Raw genomic sequence first — 20,142 nt, 5'->3', positions numbered from 1 at the left:
ATTAACCTAGCTCTAATAGATTTCAAGAAAGCCTGGTCCCGGAATTAGGCACATAATTGATAGATTGACATCATAGCTGAAAAGTATGATCCAAAATTAGGGGGTTACCAGAAAAACACTACTGGGGAAAGGAATATTATGGGAAAAAATTAAAAAAATTAAAAGTAATTTTAACTATTCGATTTATTATCTAAAAGTAACGTTTATACAAAAAACTTTCAGTATAACGATTAATGACGAAAAGAGAACCGATAATTAAAAGACTTATTAACAGGACATGCTGAAAAAATTTTCTGTAAATGAAGAAAAATCGATATATTTTTTTATTAGTTAATATCAACAAAGGATTATGCTTATGGAAAATAGCTTTTTTTAGATAGAATTTGTGATAAAACAGTTAAACTAGTAAAAATAAAAAAATAAATTGAAAATTTTTTGGGTTTCTGACCATAGGAACTCCTATTTTACTTTTCTCAGAGCTAACATTTCTCAAATTTTCAAAAAGTATGTTCGACAGACGAAAGCTATTTTCCATACGTATGTATGATGCGATACGATACTCGAAATAAAATGATTTTATTTCGAGTATCGTGATATTTATTTCAATAACTATACTTAAAAACATCTTACTTTTTTAAATTAACCATTCGTTTATGAAATGCTTTTTCTGAAAAGTTATTTTCTTTTAATAGATACCGTTTTGTCCCCTCTATTTGAGTTTCAAATAGTTTCGGAATTGTTAACCCAGAATAATCTACCTATAAATTTTAAATAAATTTTATTCAATTATAAATATTTCTAATTATCTGTTTTAGTTTTAATACTTACCGAGAACTTATCCATATCTTCTGGTTTCAATAATGCTTGCAACGATTTAAAATTATCATTTTTAAATGTCCACTCATTTAGCGTGAACGGTGCAAGCTTCATATTTGCATAAAATACTTGGCGATATAATTTAAATAAACTAAAACAATGTTACTTTTGAAAATTTAAAAACAAAAATTATTTCCATTAAAAAAAACTATTTTTATTCAAAAATAAATTATTTTTTAATCGATTTTTTATGAAAGGGTAATTATTATTGATTATTTTTTAATAATATTTATTTTTTGCTAAAAGTTACTCTCCTACCGGCTGCGCCAAGAATTTTTTCGTGATTTTACCTAAATATAATCTGATTATTTTTAATTTAAGATTATTTAATTAACAATTTTTACTTACTTTAATCTCTGATTACTTATTTTCAATAAAACACTTAAAAATATTGCTGGAATTAGGTGCAGTGTTACAAAATAAAACCAATATAAATATTTATTCGAAGTAGGGAAACAAAATGGATACCATAATAGTTGATTCGGTGGATTTTTTATTATTTTAGTCACACCAAGATCAAATAATACGCTATTATTAAAATTTATAAAATCACTGGTTGATGAGTTAATTACTAAGCTAAAAAAAAAAAATACTTTAAGTAACACTTCCTTTGAAAGGTACTTTTAGACAGTAATTTTTCGTGGTATTCATATATATTTTCACAAGCTTCCTATAATTTGTATCCTCAGGTGAATTTTTTGAAAGATTCAAGCGAAACGAAATTCTTCAAAACAAAAGACTGGATAAGTTTTGATCTTGATAACTTCTGAATTTTGATTCAGCTGCCCAAAAAGCATAAAGGTACCATATTTTAGATTTCCAAACGGAAAATACCGATCCTTTTTCTACACTTTGTGAAAACATGGGAAGCGTTTTTAGATTCGTCAATGAGCATGAATTTATGTTTACAAATCATATAATATTACCATTGATTACGATCAGTTTGTTCTAAAGCCTTGTACCATGCTGATGCTATCATTCCATTTATAGCTCTGTCAACAGGCACCCAATCTAACTTAGCATTACCGTCTACGAAAATTGTATGTAGTACGCCAGTCTGAACTCCACTAATTAGACCCATTGGTCCATTGTAGTTATCAACCCAGCCAGGCATTGGTTCCTTCTCCGAAACAATCACTAAGACAAGATATAGCTATTTTATACTGTTAAAAAATCTTTCATAAGCATTTAGTTTAGAGTCATAAAGTAAATTGCTTGACCTTTGTTGGTATATGAAATTTAAATTCAATTTAAGCTGAAGCTAGAATAGACTTTTCTATCAAAAATGTACCTACGCAGATTTTCTTACACCCGCAAGTCTAGCAAAATTTAAAAAAACAAAAATAATTATAACTTAAAAATTTACCGACTGTAGGACGAAATATAACTTTTGGTATATCTTGACAACTTTCAGAGAGAAGTTCTTCAGCAAGATTTTTTGAAAATGTATACGTATTCGGAAACTTATTTAAAATTCTAAAATTAAACGAATTCATTAAATTCACTTAAAATGCTAACTTTGAGCAAACTTTACAAACAACATACTTTTGTTCAAGAAAATTGAGCACATTTTCATCCATATTTTCAGCCGCTTTAATCATAGTTTTCCAATTCGTTGCCGCCTCATAAACCTTTTCTTCGATTGCGTCCACGTCTTTATCGATATTACAATAAGTGGTTGACGTATACAGGAAAACCTAGTCACAGAAAGAACTTTATAATTTGCGATCAAGGAAGTAAACCGTTATATTCAATCTGGATAACATTGATGCACAACGGGTTAAATCATTCAGTATTTTAACGGGGAGCAGTCAATTTCACGGAACGTTCGATATAAATTTTTTTAATTGATTACCTTTAAATGTTGCATTTGTTTAAGTATCCTTAACATTTCTCTAGTTCCTCGTGTATTAATTAAAATGGCATCCTTCAAAGAATCATCGAAACGAACAGATGCTGCCACATGGAATACAATATTTATTTCATTTATTATAAATTCCAAATCAGAATCAGATAAACCATATTCTAGTTCACTGATATCTCCTTTAATTATTTTTACTTTTGATAATGATTCTGGATATTCAACTTTTAATCTGTCAAATAACTAAAAGAAAGTGGAATTGATTACGTATATTGTGAAAGGAGAATGAAGGATTGCATGCCAGGTCAAAATGTGGAAAAACATTTCCCAGGATTATACACTTTATCACAAATTTGAACCCCTAATAACTATCAGTATATTTGTTTAACACTTACAGGTATATTAAACATTTTATTTAATCTTTGTTCATCCGTATAATTTTTTTTCGAACGCATTATTAAATAAATTCCTTTAATTTTTGGACATGAACGAAGTAATTTCTCAATTAAAACTTTTCCCATAAAACCAGTACCGCCAGTTATCAAAATGTTTTGATCAGCATAAAATTCACTAATTGATGGTACATCCTCTGATAACTGTGATAGAGTTACTTTCTCCACAAACACTTTCTTCTTTGGCTTAACGATATTTTCTTCAACAATATAATTTACAAACATTTTGAGAACTCGACACAGAACACAGAACCATACAAAGAATAAATCTTGTGCTTTAAACCACGATTATTAAAATATATTTTTTTTTATTTGCAATATTTAATTTAGTTATATTTTCTCCGAAAATGTAGTCTTACGCACTGTTTTGGGTGGACAAACCGTTGTCTAACGAATGACATTCTCACTTTGTGAAAATTCGCATTTGGAGGAGCTGAAGAAAATATGAATTTCCTGAAAATTAAAGGATAAAAATTTTGGGTGTATAAATGTGGACAAATGATGAACAAACGAATCCAATTATGCTATTTTCACGGGGCTTCAAAACAGCCTTTTGATAGTGGCGAAACTCCAGCTTTTCTTTCAGCAATTTGATGTTAATGTTTTATACGTTCAAAAACATGAAAATATCAAAATTCCATTTCAGTAGAAAAAATTAAATAATTGAATAACTAGGGGAAAATATGACTTTATTGATGGAGCTCTGCTGCTCACGAGTTTTTTTTTTTAATATTTAAGAACAATTGTATTGAAATTGATGCAATTTTTGATGAATTGATGCAAAATATAAGGTGACTCAAAACAATAGTGTTAAAAAAGTTTATACTGGTGTCTGCAGTACGTTACAGAATTCCTCTGCTACCTCTGTAATGAGATTTTTCTCTCAAATCAAAGAAAGACATTTCCTATAGACCTCTTGGATTGAGTCTTGTCCTTGGAAGTTAGTAATATGCACGTCGTTACAGGTTTCTAATAAAAACACGAACATTAGTTTGTCATTTTTCGCAATTTTAATAGATTCCACAAAAATTGATTGAAATATTTGTAATAATCTACTCAAAAAATTAAAATTTAGTTCTTTAGAATTGATGCAAAATATAAGGTGATCCAAGAACAATAGTGTTAAAAAAATTCCTAAAAAAAAATCTTTTGAAGATTGTTAGGTAGTGGCACCTTAATCGACGACTGTCGAGTCAATTAGCATAATCATTAAACATTTACCAAACGTTTTACCGATTTAGCCATGAAAAGAAGAAAATCAAAGTCAATTCAACGTAGATAATAATAATCTATTTTCATCTATTAAACAAAAGGGCGTATAAAAGGTAAAATTAGCCACGGGGTAAGAGCCTTTTAGAGACTCACTCACTTATCTAATTAATATTTAACAGCAATACTTATGCATAGGTTTGCATATTAGGGAATTTCCGAAGGAAATGGAGCTATTGCTCTTGTACTGATGATGGAATTTTGAAAAATTTCATACCTAATAGATGTTCTCCAGCGGTCGTCGCAATTTAAGTCCGATTTGAATAAAATTTGGTCTGAAGAAGGGTTTTGATATTTGAAAGGTCAAGTTCGCTAATGAGACTAAAATCGACAGATTTATTAAATAAAAAATATGTTAGTATTTGTTGATCAGTTTTAAGCAAAAAAGTACTGCTGTATTTTTTTTCTTTAGATGCTTAGTTTTCGAAATAAAAATTCTTGAAAATGTAATATTCGATTTTAAGAATTTGTAATTTTTTTCAATCTTTGGGGGAATTCGGTTAGCTAACGCAACTCTTGCGCTATTTTTAAAATATAATTGTATATGTTTTGAAAGTTTGAATGCTTTACATATCTACTTATTCAATATCCTTGGCCCAGGCCAGAAGTGCAAGTTTTGGAATACGAAACAATACGTGTTAATACTTTCAATTTTATTTTACTTGTTAATATTATAAATTCGATAGTAACACTTTCTGTATGTTTCGTTGTTTGTATTTCAAAGAATTTAATTATGGAAATACCTAGTAATCGGTGAATAAACAAGGTGGTGGTTTATTTTTGAAAATATCACTTGAAATTTAAAAACTTGAAACAATTGAAATTTAAAAAACCCCCGACAAAACCTTCTCAATCAAAGCGGTTTGACCGTTTAGGTGCTACGATGCCACTGAGAAACGCACCGACGCACAGATAGACACTTTAAACTTATAACACTCCTTCTTAAACCAATATCAAAGTGATGGTCAAGGATATCAGATGAGATGAAAAGGATACTTAGAGAGCTATCATTTTTTGGGACAAATTTTTGGAAATATTTTAATTTAAAATGGAAATTTATGAGTTGAGTTTGTTCTTTTGAATTATTATTTTGAATTATCTAATTATTTTACCATTTCACTTTTCAAAATGAATTGAGCCAGGTTTATTTGATCATTCATTTCCATAGTAATTATTTATATGTTAAAGTTATATGTCATGCCTTTTCCAAACTGAATCAATTTTGAAGATCATCGCCAATTTGTTAATTTTTTCGGGTGCGGAACACTAATCTCGCACTTGAAACATAGCTAAGAACACTCGTATTAGCGTATTTTCCTTCGAATAATTAAAATCGTTCGACGAAGCGGACGGGTTACGCCTAGTTATTAAATAATTTTAATAGTTTCAGTATTTTAATAAAATGATAATTATTTTAACCTTGTTTTTTTTCCCACCATTGTTTTTTATTTTACCCCAAAATGAATATCAAAAGCGTCCGGTATCAAATGTATTGTATTCAGGTTGATACACTAATGTAAATACAAAACCTGGACAATTTGAAGCCATCGAAATTGGAACGTCTCAAAACAAGTTTTCTAAATAAGAGATGTTTGATGAAAAAAAAAAAATTATACCAATTAATTTTAAGTAAAAGTTTTATTCGTTATCTAAAAGTATCGTTTGTACACAAATTTTCCAACATAACGATTCAAAACGAACATAGAACCAATAAGTAAAAGACTAATTACCGCAACATGCAGAAAAAATTTTCTGTAAATAAAGATAAATTAGTATTTTTTTTAAATATATCAACAAAGGATTCGGTACAATGCTTAGGGAAATAGATTTCGGCCAAACATTCTACAAATTTGATTTTTCAATTAGAATTTGTGATAAAACAGGTAAACTAGAGTTAAATAAATCGAAAATTTTTTAGGTTTATGACCAAAGCAACTTTTGTTCTACACTCTTCAAGAACTATAACACTAACATTTCTCAAATTTTCAAAATGTATGTTCGACAGCCAAATGCTATTTTCCATACGTATGTTGCGGGGTTCTTTTACATCACGCACTCATTTAAAAACTTTATATGACGCAGTGACTTAAATCAAGACCATTACGTTTCAACTATCGTCCAAGAAAATTCTGGGAAACTGGCATCAATTTTTGATTCAATACGCGAGTATTGCTTACATTTGCTAGATTTATATAAAGGCAATTAATTATTTAGGAGAAGTTTGGACTAATTATTTAACAAATTTCCCGTGTCCTCCACGAATACCGTTCACCTTCGCCACCAAGTACCTCGGATATCAATTCTGTTACAATATTCGTGTTCTGTTACAATATTCGACCCCAAAAACCCCCGAGTAGTAACGAGTTTGGAATCATTTTCCTCGCTAACGAATCGGCTGTTATTATAATAATGGCCGTGGTGAGAAAATAGTTCGCTCATACAACGAATGCACTTTTTAAAGTGGACGCCGTATACAGAGAGAACATCTGCTTAAAAAAAAGATTATTTACTGATCATGGTCACTGCATCATGGAAGAATTATAGAATATAATTTATGTAGATCAAAATAAAATCTTACATTTTTAAATTAAACACTCGTTTATCAAATGTATCTTTTGAATAATTCTTATCTTTTAATAGATACCGTATTATGCCATCTATTTGCAATTCAAAATGATCCAAAACTACAACCCCAGAATAATCCACCTATAAATTTTAAATAAAATTGTTTCATTTATACGTATTTCAAACTATCTGTTTTGTTTTAATATACTCACCGAGAACTTATCAACATCTTCTGGTTTCAATATTGCTTGCAAAGATTTAAAATTATCATTTTTAAATTTAAATTCATTTAATGTAAACGGTGCAAGCTTCATATTTGCAAAATATATTCGGCGATATAACTTAAATAATCTAAAAAAAATTTTATTTACAAGAATTGAAAAAAGTTTCGAAAGTCGGTTTTGCTTTCTAGAACAGAACTTATAATTGAAACAAGTTTGATGGGAATGAATCTATTTTGTGTAGTTGACATACGTAAAAACAAAAGCGTTAACGCTGTTTGCAGTACGCGACAGAATTCCTCTGCCAGCCTTTAATGAGATAGTTCTTTCAAGCCAAAGAAAGGCATGTCATAGGCATCTTGGATTGAATCTTGATCCTACCGGCTGCGCCAAGAAACAATTTCCGACCAAAAATACTTAACTGTTTTTTATTTTAAAATTTTAATACTCAATTTATGCTTACTTTAATCTCTGATTACTTATTTTCAATAAAACACTTAAAAATATTGCTGGAATCAAGTGCAGTGTTACAAAGTAAAACCAATATAAATATTTATTTGACGTGTGGAAACAAAATGGATACCATAATAGTTGATTCGGTGGATTTCTTTTAGCTATCTCAGTACCAGGATCAAACAATACGCTATTATTAAATTGTATAAAATCACTGGTTGATGAGTTAATTACCAAGCTACAAACATTAAATTATTAAATAAGTACCTAATACACGTTGGCTAGGTTGCTTCGAGACAGTTATTTTTTCGCGAGTATATATTTGTTTTTTGATTGATTAAAATTTCCGGAAAGCAGGATTTTTGCATGAACCTTTTATTTGTGGTTCTAAACAAAATCCCAAATCGGAATCAAATAACACAAAATAAACGGTCACTGTTATTGTAAAAATAGGAATTATCAAGTTTGTATATTAGGAAATTTCCAACAAAAAACATTAAAGTACTTTTTTTTGTAAGACTAACTGAATTTTGATTTAACCGCCCAAGAAGCATAAAGATACTCAAACTTATTTCGTGCAACACGACCCATACGCCTACTGTTAGCAGCTACTGAAATTTACGATACCATCCTTCTTCTATACTATTCGCTGTTTGGGAAAACATGAAATTATAGTTACTGGTTATAAAATATTACCAATTATTACGATCAGTCTGTTCTAAAGCCTTATACCATGCTGATGATATTATTCCATTTATAGCTCTGTCAACAGGAACCCAATCTACCTTTTTTGCACCGTCAATTAACACTGTACGAAGTACGCCAGTCTGAACTCCTGTAACTAGACCCATAGGTCCATTGAAGTTATCAACCCATCCAGGCATTGGTTCCCTCTCCGAACCAACCACTAAGGCAAAACATAAATATTGTATTGTAAAAAATGTTTCAGAAGCATTTGGAGTCATAAAATAAATTGCAAGACTTTATATATCAAATTCGAGCTCAGATTAGAGTGAAGCTAGAACATGCTTTTCCATGTTAGCCTTCTGGGAAGTCCGGATAGAATATTCTTCTTTTGAGCGCTTCTGGAAAGAGCAGCCTTAAATGATTAATGAAAAAATCATTTTTCTAAGTAGCCAGTTCAACATTCAATCTTTTATTGGTCTAATCGGATGGTTCCTCTAGGGCCAAGTCCATGAACATTAAAGAAAGAAAATAGTAACTAAAATTTTACCGACTGTAGGACGAAAAATAACTGTTGGAATATCTTCACAACTTTCAAATAGAATTTCTTCAGCAAGATTTTTGGAAAAAGTATACGTATTTGGATACTTATTTAAAATTCTAAAATTAAACGAATTCATTAAATTGATTTATAATGCTAGCTTTGAGCGCAAAATTTACAAATGACATACTTTTGTTCAAGAAAATTGAGTACATTTTCATCCATATTTTCAGCTGCTTTTATCATTGTTTTCCAATCCGTTGTTGCCTTATAAACCTTTTCCTCAATTTCATCCACGTCTTTATCGACATTACAATAAGTGGTTGACGTGTACACGAAAACCTAATCACAGAAAAAACTTTATAATTCGCGATCAATGCAGTAATCAACTATATCCAGAAAAAATAACTGCTTTATAATTATACTGTTCCTTGTTTTGGTCTATTAATGTATCAAACATAAGTCCTCAAAAATAGCGGCTGCGTCAAACCGAAATGAGTCACTGAGCAGAAATATACTACTTGCAACGGATTTATCTTAAAGAAGAAAATGGATTATCATTTGTGGGCGTTAATAGCACTTTCTATGACGTCAAGTTTAATTATTAGTGATCCTGTTTGGATAAAATTGATACACAACGGGTTAAATCTTGCAATGTGTTAATGGGGAGCAGTCAATTTTACGGAAGATTCGATATATATGTTTAATTTATTACCTTTAAATTTTGCATTTGTTTAAGTATTTTTAACATTTCCCTGGTTCCTCGGGTATTAATTAAAATGGCATCCTTTAAAGGATCATCAAAACGAACAGATGCTGCCACATGGAATACAATGTTTATTTCATTTATTATAAATTCTAAATCAGAATCAGATAAACCATATTCTAGTTTGCTGATATCTCCTTTAATTATTTTTACTTTTGAGAACGATTCTGGACATTCTTCTTTAACTCTGTCAAATAACTAAAAGAAAGTGGTATTGAAATACGTATATTGTGAAACTGGAAGAAAGTAGTGCATGTCAGGTAACAAGTCAAGTATAAACTGACTAAAATATGTGGAAAAATATTTCTCAGTCTTACACTTTATCACAAATTTGAATCCCTAATAACTATCAATAACTAGGAATATCATGAAAACTTACAGCTATATCGAAGATTTTATTTAATCTTTGTTGATCCGTATAATTTTTCTTTGAGCGCAATAATAAATAAATGCCCTTAATTTTTGGACATGAACGAAGTAGTTTCTCAATTAAAACTTTGCCCATAAAACCAGTACCGCCAGTAATCAAAATGTTTTGATCAGCATAAAATTCACTAATTGATGGTACATTCTGTGATAATTGTGATAGAGTTACTTTCTCCACAAACTTTTTCTTCGTTGGCTTAACGATATTTTCATACATTTTGTAACACCCGGAACACAAAGAATCACACAAAGAACAAAACTTTTCTGCTTAAAACACTTGTACCAAAATATTGAACAATTCAAATTTTATTTTAATAATTTGCGTAGTTATATTAGATTTTTTCCGGTAATATAGGAATACATTGTAATAAATTTTCTAATAATAACATAAATTTTCTAATAATAACAATAATATTCATATTTTTTGAAATTCATTTACTTTAAATTTGTATACAGTAGAACCTCGATAACTTAAACCTCGGTAACATAAAAACCTCTGTTACTTCAAAAAATACTATGTTCCCTTCCCATCAGAGCCCAAAACCTCTATAACTTAAAAGACGCAACCTCTATAACTTAAATAAATAATCTCTGTATAGGCCCTCAGTAACTACATAGAAACATGTACATACCTCTATATTAACTAGGGTACATAGAAACATGTACATACCTCTATATTAACCTTTACCTAACATAGACCCTTGATAACTTAAAACCTCTATAACTTAAAATATTTTGTGTTTCCCTTGGACTTTAACTTATCGAGGTTCTACTGTATAAAAAAATGGCCTTGACCCAGTCAAACCACAAACATAAATTTTGGAATACGGAACAATACATGTTTAATTTAAATTTTGGTGTAAAATTTGTTTTATATTCTTTCTAACAAATAATATAAATTCGAAAACAAGTCTGTCTGTCTGCCTTTCTCACGAAAACGGACTTTTTTACGTCCAGCCCGTGCGTGTGAGTAGTTAAGTTATTTTAGGCTCCCCCCCCCCCCCATTGAGAATCTCTCCACATAAATTTGCACTAATAATACAGTCCTGTTTATGCAGCCATTTATGAAAGGCAGAACAAGAACAGGACGATGAAGTTAAATTTTGGCGAAAACGTATTGGATAGTATCAATATTTGTAAAGAAGATACATTTTCAAATGCCTACCAAATACTCAAAGAAAAAAGTACTTAGATCGACAATGCTTGAAGATTAGAATTACTCGAAAAAGGAGTTAGTTGTTTTAATTAGTTTTATGACCTTACATGAAAAAAATAAGTTTGAATATGCCTACTTTTGAAGTCATTTATTTATTTAAATAATCGGGCATGCGCCCTAAAATTTTCAGAACTGATTTAGACCTAGTCCAACTTCAAATAAAAAATATAAAATTGTCCTAGTGTTCGTAAAGCCTTAAAAACTTGAGAATAGGTGAATTAAGCTTGAAATTAAAGGTTTACCTGTGTATGCTTTCGCTATAGTCTATCAAATACATATACGAGTCTTTGAACTGGTATCGTTTAGTGAAGCGAGCGGGTTACGACTAGTTATTAAATAATTTATTTGCTACAATTGTTTTATAAAATGCCAATCATTTAGAAGTAGGTTTTTGCGTCGTGTCAAACGGAATACTTTCAAATCCTTCTACGCTCATACAAAACAACATAAAGTGGCCAGTGCAGGTAGTGCTTTCGTAGCAAACGTTTTAAATCTGTCGCATAAAGTTCGACTTTTGATAATTAGAATTTGCTTTACTTACTTTTTTACGAAGTTTAAGAATCTATAATACAGACTAGAGAAATTTTTTTTCCGCTTTAAATAACAGGAGTTATGTTTATACCATGAATATATGAAATATATCAAGCTAGGGCAGACCGAAGACCGAGGACCAATTTTCAGTTTAAACGTTTGTATTTTTATTGCTTTAGTATTTATTTTTATAAGAAGCAATTCTATCGATAGTGACACTATTAAGCTTTGGAAAAAATGCCAATTAGTTCGCTACCAATTACAATATAGTGTACAAACTCGATTTTATAGAATGAGAAAAACGAGTCAACCTACCCCGTTCTTGAGTTAAGTTGACTAATCACTAGGGGTATGTTGACCTGATGAATGAGAAAAATGGGTTTAGAAACATCAAATGTATGCAATCATTGATATTAATTAAGAAAATAAAGTGTCAATCCTCTCAACATCTTAATTAAGCATAAATGAATCAAAATACAATTGAAATAATCCAGTACACTTCCATGGACAAATGCAAGTCATGGTTGTCTAGCAGTAATAAAACAGGCTCTTCTTTACTAAGTTTAACGTATTTTACAAAGTGTATTTTCGGCAATTATTCTCCCCAATTTTCGGCAATTATCCTCCTTCATCCACTCGAAAGAATCAGCGACACCATCAGAGCGTATCGGTGTACACCTATTTTTGACTGATTAAAACCCCCACTGAAACGAAATTGGGAAGATGAAAACTTAAAATAATGAGAGAATAATTAACGGGTTTTAACAGGTTTTATTTTATTTTTTTATTTAGATGTTCATGTAACGTTTGTAAATATATTTTCCAGCAAACATTTTCAGAATGAATAATGAACTGATGGCTAAAAATCCCATTACCAAAAGATGCAGATAAAACTTGCTGTAAAAAAAAAAGGAATAAAAAGTATAGTTTTTATTTAACACAACAAAAATCTGTCGAAAATCAAGCCGGACATCATTTTCTGATATCAAATTGGGGCTAGTTCTTTTGGTTTCCTTTATAGTCAATTAAGACCCTAAACAGTAGGTAATAGGTAAAAAAAAAAGTCTTAAAAATATGTCATTATTGTATCTTATCGAAAGAAAACACGCTAACAACGGAAAAATGCTTTAGCCAAAAGTTGTCAACGGCAATATCGATAGATTTTTACTAATCATTTGCCGTTTGGTACGCCATCAAAGTATTCTTTTTGATTTTATTGATCGTTTTTTAAAGGGCCATAAAAATAAAAAATTAAATATAACGCCTTCTTACATTTTTAAATTGTACAATCGTTTATCAAGTGTTTCTTGAAAGTTTTTCTCTTTTACAAGGTACATTGATACGCCATCTAATACCTCATGAAATCGTTTTTCAAGTACAAAATCAGAATAATCCACCTATAAATGTGAAAAAAATAAATAAGCATAATACTTCAAAATAATTTCTACATTTTATATTTACTCACCGTAAATGTTTCGACATCTTCTGGTTTCAATATTGCATGTAACGATTTAAAATTATCATTTTCAAATATCCATCCATTTAACGTAAACGGTGCAAGTTTCATATTTGAATAAAATACTTTTCGATATAATTTAAATAAACTAAAGTAAGAAAATAAAATGAATCTTTTCAAAAAACTATTATTCTGTAGATAGGTCAAGATTGGAGCATTTTAAACTTTTTCTTTCCAATTTCGAACTAACATGAACCCGTCAGCACTCGCGTTATTTGCATTTTGACCACGCTCGATTTAAAACATAAATACAATTTATTTTTAACACCCGAACTAAAAAAAGGGGTCTTATAAGTTTGACTGCTATGTGTGTAGAAGGGTGAAAAATAAATTTACGGCCTATTGTCATACCTACCGAACATACAAAAACATTTCATTAAAATCGGTCGAGCCGTTTCGGAGGAGTTCAAATACAAACACCGTGTCACGAAATTTGTTATATTATATATAGGTTATAATTTACAAAGTTAAAGAATATTTGACGTATGTGTAGAACACGTGAGCAAATCTCTCATCATGCTACTAAAGATTACCGAACGCTTGACGCAAGTGCTGACGGGTTAATAATATAAACGTAGAGATAAATGAGTTAAAAGTTAAACTGTGGTCTATACCATAGCCATTTTGGGTATCCCTTATGCCCTAAAAATATTTAAATTTTGCTTACCTTAATCTTTGACCCGCTAATTTTAATAAAACACTTAAAAATATTGCTGGAATCAAGTGCAGTGTTACAAAATAAAACCAATACACATATTTATTTGGCGTATAAAAACAAAATGGATACCATAATAGTTTGCCAGATGGATTATTCTGGATTGCTGTTTTTAATCCAAAATCAAATATCACACTATTGTTAAAGTCTATAAAGTCTCTGGTTGATGTATTAATTACAAGGCTACAATCAAACAATTATGGTTTTTAGTGAAAATTCCAAATGAAAACAGAATACAGCAGACATAACAAGTAGCTTTAGCAATAGGGAATATTCATGAAATTTGAATTTGGTTCAAATATTTTTCTTCCGTAACTTTAATGACTGAACATTTCAACTAAACCATTATTTTAGTAATTAATATCTTTTTAATTACTTAAAATTAATTAATCAAAGTACAAATTCAGTTAGGGCATTTCAAAATTTTTAAAACGGAAATTCAAACATTTATACGGACGTGACATCATAGTACGGGTTTGTCAAATTTGTTGAAATACTGTATGATATTAATTACTTACATTTTATATGGTATTTCATTAAATTATACTATTCTACGGCTTTTTATTAGAAAACTTAATAATAACGAGTGTAAATTCTATGTTGTAAATTCATTTTTTTAAAAGTGTAAATTATACATTGAACTGTCACCAATTGACAGATCACGTACTTATACGTCATCAACAGAGAGTGCCAAAAAACTGCGTTTAAATATCTCAAAATTATAATGTATTTTTAATATTTTTTTACACTTAAATACAGCATTTTTAAGCAGTATTTATGTTTTTTACTTTGTTATAACGGTGTAAACAATGAATTGAAAATATAAGAAAATACATGAAAATTCCCCCCCCCCTCTCTCATTTTTTAATTTTTTAATAAGAACTGACATTGTCGATAAGCTCTGGTGTTCACAAATACTCCAGCAAAAATTGAGTTATAAAAGCAGGGCTTATATATAGCAACTTGACAGGGATTTTAAGGAGAAATCCTCTTTTTATGTAAGATAGGTGCCATAGGTGGCATTAGTGCCAAAGATGTGACTTTTAGGGATATCAACTTCCCAGCCCCCTAATTCTTGTTCATACCAGAAAATCATGTTTTTACGCGGTTTTTAAGGCTTTATACACATTTATTGACTTCTCAGACTGAGTAAGAGGATTGTAAACCCATAGCACCATTCCCATGCCATCTTCGAATACAGTACATTAGCCTATAGTTTTGGAGGAGATATATGACTGATAAAATATTACCATTTATTACGTTCAGTTTGTTCTAAAGCCTTGTACCATGCTGATGTTATCATTCCTTTTATTGCTCGATCCACGGGCACCCAATCAACCTTTTTTTCACCGTTTATATAAACTACATGTATTATACCCACTTGACCTCCTGCAATTAGGCCCACTGGTCCATTAAAGTTATCAATCCAGCCGGGTATCGGTTCATTTTCCGCGCAACATACTAAAACAAATCAGTTTTATTAATATTCCAGTCAGCTACGTAAAATTATAAATCTAGAAATATTATATTTACCAACTGTTGGACGAAAAATAACTGTTGGTATATCTCCGCAATTTTCTGACACAAGTTCTTCGGCTAAATTTTTGGAAAATGTATACGTATTTGGATACTTATTTAAAATCCTAAAATATGACGAATTTATTAAATTCATTTATAATTCATAATTTGAGCAAACTTTACAAACAAAGCATACTTTTGTTCAAGATAATTAAGCACATTTTTATCCATAGTTTCAGCTGCTTTTATCATAGTTTCCCAATTGGTTGTCGCTTTGTAAACCTTTTCTTCGATTGCATCCACGTCTTTATCGATATTACAATAAGTGGTTGATGTATGCAAGTAAACCTAATAATTAAAAAAAAATTATCAACTGAGCTCTATTACTACGGTTATATTTCCTCCAGAAATAAATACAGTAAATGAGTTTTCCGATTCCGGAACCGGACTTCTGATTTTATCTTAACATTGTTTTCTATGGTGACGTTTCCTTGAATATCTCTGCTTCTTTTGATCGGATTGAGACGAATAAACAAAAAGAATTTTTTATTAAGGATTTCTACATCGACTTTGCCTGCTATGGAACCCCAAACATAGTGAAATAATCTCAAAACCGCTGTAACCTCATATTTTCAACTTTCTCTGATAAGTTTTTTAATTTTTTTGGTCGTTTTTCTCCGGTCTATTTTATCCTATTTCCTTTCTATTGAAATGCGATTTTTGGTGTTTCTATGTTTTTGAACACATGAAATGTTTACGCAAAAGGGCTGGAATCGAATCCGGAAAACGGCACTTTTTTAACATTAACTCAATATTTCAAAATTTGCTTTAGAGGTCGCGCAATAAAACAAAAAAATAATCCATGATTTTTCGACATAAAAATGGAGAAATAAGAGCTAAAAGAATTCGATGCTTTTGAAGATAAGTGATTTTTACCTTTAAGTTTTTCATTTGTTTAAGTATTTTTAACAATTCATTGGTTCCTCGGGTATTAATTAAAATGGCGTCCTTCAAAGAATCATCAAAACGAACAGATGCTGCTGCATGGAATACAATGTTTATTTCATTTATTATAAATTCTAAATCAGAATCAGATAAACCATATTCTAGTTCGGTGATATCTCCTTTAATTATTTTTACTTTTGATAACGATTCTGGACATTCTTCTTTTAATTTATCAAATAACTAAAAATAAGCATGTGGTAAATATCAGAACTTTGATGTTATGTGTGTAAAATTTTCTAATTTATTAAAAATAATTCAAGCACTGACATTCAACACTTTCTATACAGAGTATTTCAACAACTAACTCAGTCAATTGTTTCGTTTCACTTGTTTTTATAATGAAATTGATAAAAGAACAAAATTTTAGAATTATTTTCGAACTTACAGGTATATTAAAAATTTTATTTAATCTTTGTTCATCCGTATAATTTTTCTTCGAACGCATTAATAAATAGATTCCTTTAATTTTTGGACATGACCGAAGTAATTTCTCAATTAAAACTTTGCCCATAAAACCAGTGCCGCCAGTAACCAGAATATTTTGATCAGCATAAAATTCACGAATTGATGGTACATCCTTTGATAATTGTGATAATGTTACATTCTCCACAAATACTTTCTTTTTCGATTTAACACGATTATTATCTTTAAAAATATCGTTTTTATTATCAATCATTTTGAAACACACGAATCAACGAGCAAAAACCTTTTTTGGTTGATTATAAGCAAAATATTGAAATGTAAATGCTTTTTGATATAATTTATACAGATTAGATTTAAATTTATACAAATTTTAACTATCAAAAAACAAATGTTTTACAAATTAAACAAATTACAGGGTGGTCGATTTTTGCACCAATTTACATAAAAAAAAGTTTTTAAGAAATAAAAAACCCCACGCCCACTCATAGGCGTATATCCAACATGTACCTAATTCAATAATTTGCATTCAATTTCTCTGATATTCGGAGTAATTCTTTCGAAAATAAAATATACCAAATCTAAAAAAATTTAATATTGCTCTATCACATCCAAAATTTATCCAATTTTAATAAATCAAGTATGTAATCCTACTAAATTTGGGTCATACTTTTCAAATTTGTGGTCAAAATTAATCTAGCTATAAAAGATTTCAAGAATGTGGAGTCCTCGTCTCGGAATTAAGAACATAAGTGATAGCTAGCGAAAAACTGACATCACAGCTGAAAAATTCGAGCCAAAATTAGTGGGTTTCAAAAAAAATTCCAATAAAATCGGATCAAATATGCCTCTGTTATCAAAAAAATTGAATTTTTTAACTTCATGACGTCATCAAAATCCAAAAAATTTAATTTTGCTCTATCTTTCCCAAATTTTACACAATTTTGATAAACCAAATATGGAATCTTACTAAATTTGGGTCATACTTTTCAAATTTGTGGTCAAAATTAACCTTGCTATAATAGATTTCAAGAATTTGGAGTCCTGGTCCCTAAATTAAGCCAATAAATGATAGCTAGCAAAAAACTGACATCACAGCTGAAAAATTCGAGCCAAAATTAGTGGGTTTCAAAAAAAATTCCAATAAAATCGGATCAAATATGCCTCTGTTATCAAAAAGATTGAATTTTTTAACTTCATGACGTCATCAAAATCCAAAAAATTTAATTTTGCTCTACCTTTCTCAAATTTTACCCAATTTTTGATCAGAAATTCAAAACTCGCCTACTCTTAAGTTTAAAATTTAAGACTTACTTGGCGAAATATGTGATATAATAAAATGGAACAAAAAAAAAGATATGTAAAGATCTTTTAAATTTAAGGCATTCTATAGTACAAGTACGTAAAAAAAAGTTAAAACAATATTATTGAAAAATTAGAATACGTTTACAAAAAAACAAGTGAAAACAAACAATTAACTCAGTTAATTGTTTAAATACCATGTATAGACAGTGTTCATTACTCTATCACATTACACATATACCCTATACATGTATAGGGTATACATGTCGCACATATATAACTGATATTCCCATTTAATGCATACTATACAATTTGCGCCCGCACGGGTAAACTAAAAATTTTAACTTTTCTTAAGCTTTTGTTCTATCTCTCACAGTTTACAAAATGGGTCCTACGGACCCACGAACCAATTGACTTATGTTGCCCATTTACGAACCTGATCTCACTTTTTATGTCCGCTCTCACTTTTTATGAGTACGCTGTAAAAATTTCAGCTTGATATGATTTTTCATTTTTGAGGTATCGTGTTGATAGACGGACGGGCGGACGGACAACCGAAAATGGACTAATTAAATGATTCTATGAACAACTATACCAAAATTTTTTCGTAGTATCAATATTTTTAAGCGTTACCAACTTGGGACTAAACTTAATATACTATGATATATTTCATATACATGGTATAAAAATGACAATAAGGAAATCACAAAAATGACAAGAAGAAAAAAACAATAAAGATTATCGTCATATATATTCATTAATATGTAATAGTTTTAATTAGAACTCACAGAATTAAAGCAAATTATTATTTTGAATATTAAATTTGTATTTATATAGTCCAAGAGCCAGAACGGACAGACATTCGTTATTTTAGAAAAGCTGAAGGTTTCTCTGTGTATGTCTCCAACACAGGTAAGAACGACTAAAGACTATAGAATTTGGATTATGGATACTTGGGCAAGTAACAGGTAATAAAGTTTTATAAAATAGTACCTTCAGGATAACTTTAGAAATCACGTGGTTCATTGCCGGACACTTTTTACAGTTGCTATCCCCTGCTAGACACCCCTAAATAGTAATAAATTATAATTATACTTTCGTTATAATATAATGTTATTGGGACCTATAAAAAAATGTTACCTCAAAGGCCGGGTTTTCACATCTTGTCAGGCACATTGAGAATCCGCTGTAGGTGCGAGCGCGAGGTAAGCGTAATCGATTTACAATTTGATCGGGAAAAATAATAGCAATTTTCTTTCGGAAATCGTCTAAGGGGCTCACTGGCAGTATACATTTCGGTTTTCGGGATTCTAGTCGCGTTGCGTCATCCGACGTCTTTTCGAAGAACCGGCCATAAATCTATATCTAAGACAATGTGCTTTACTGCATTCGAAACACAAATATGTAGAAGATCAGATCAAGAATAAAATACCTTAGAAAAATTTCTTAAAAATTGATAAGTAAAAAAAAAGAAATAATAAAAACGCAATAATTGATATAATAATTTTTTTGTTTTATTCAATATCTCAATCTAAATTTTCCAATGTACAAATTTATGGCAAACAAATAGCCAACAATCAGAAGACCAATTAATCCAACATGAATATAAAATTTTCTGTAAAATATAAGTAAAACTTTTATTATTATTATAATCTGTTCACTTCCTTAAATGAGCTTATAAAGACAAACGAAAAAGCTCTTTACCAAATTTCGGTCTGAGGTCTAATTTCCGAGATAATTAACCAAATCAATTAACAAATTTTTTAGGTTGTCTTTATCGTTACATTTAATTATAAAATATCTCT

The 20,142-nt window shown here is 29.8% G+C and overlaps 3 protein-coding genes across 3 annotated transcripts; all 3 read right to left on the bottom strand.

Annotated features, from left to right (window-relative positions):
- Window positions 1-626: 626 nt before the first annotated feature.
- Window positions 627-3,422, bottom strand: LOC123291405 (fatty acyl-CoA reductase 1-like). Its single transcript, XM_044871679.1, has 8 exons — window positions 3,184-3,422; window positions 2,732-2,980; window positions 2,422-2,573; window positions 2,243-2,352; window positions 1,803-2,013; window positions 1,225-1,452; window positions 829-967; window positions 627-758 (listed from the first exon to the last, which is right to left on the bottom strand). The coding sequence occupies exons 1-8, from the start codon at window positions 3,412-3,414 to the stop codon at window positions 627-629; spliced, it is 1,452 nt and encodes a 483-aa protein (XP_044727614.1). The 5' UTR covers window positions 3,415-3,422.
- A 2,655-nt stretch (window positions 3,423-6,077) lies between these two features.
- LOC123294321 (fatty acyl-CoA reductase 1-like) lies at window positions 6,078-17,323 on the bottom strand. The gene is made up of 9 exons (XM_044875468.1): window positions 17,001-17,323; window positions 16,547-16,795; window positions 15,807-15,958; window positions 15,626-15,735; window positions 15,343-15,553; window positions 7,708-7,935; window positions 7,236-7,374; window positions 7,037-7,164; window positions 6,078-6,210 (listed from the first exon to the last, which is right to left on the bottom strand). Exons 1-9 carry the CDS (start codon window positions 17,289-17,291, stop codon window positions 6,108-6,110), a joined length of 1,611 nt encoding a protein of 536 aa, XP_044731403.1. The 5' UTR covers window positions 17,292-17,323; the 3' UTR covers window positions 6,078-6,107.
- On the bottom strand, window positions 12,617-13,460 carry LOC123294322. The gene is made up of 3 exons (XM_044875469.1): window positions 13,327-13,460; window positions 13,134-13,258; window positions 12,617-12,758 (listed from the first exon to the last, which is right to left on the bottom strand). Exons 1-3 carry the CDS (start codon window positions 13,426-13,428, stop codon window positions 12,650-12,652), a joined length of 336 nt encoding a protein of 111 aa, XP_044731404.1. The 5' UTR covers window positions 13,429-13,460; the 3' UTR covers window positions 12,617-12,649.
- Window positions 17,324-20,142: the final 2,819 nt, after the last annotated feature.

The sequence above is a fragment of the Chrysoperla carnea genome, chromosome 2 (assembly GCF_905475395.1).
Source record: "Chrysoperla carnea chromosome 2, inChrCarn1.1, whole genome shotgun sequence".
NCBI classification, from domain to species: Eukaryota; Metazoa; Arthropoda; class Insecta; order Neuroptera; family Chrysopidae; genus Chrysoperla; species Chrysoperla carnea.
This window is presented reverse-complemented; position numbering and strand designations above follow the sequence as displayed.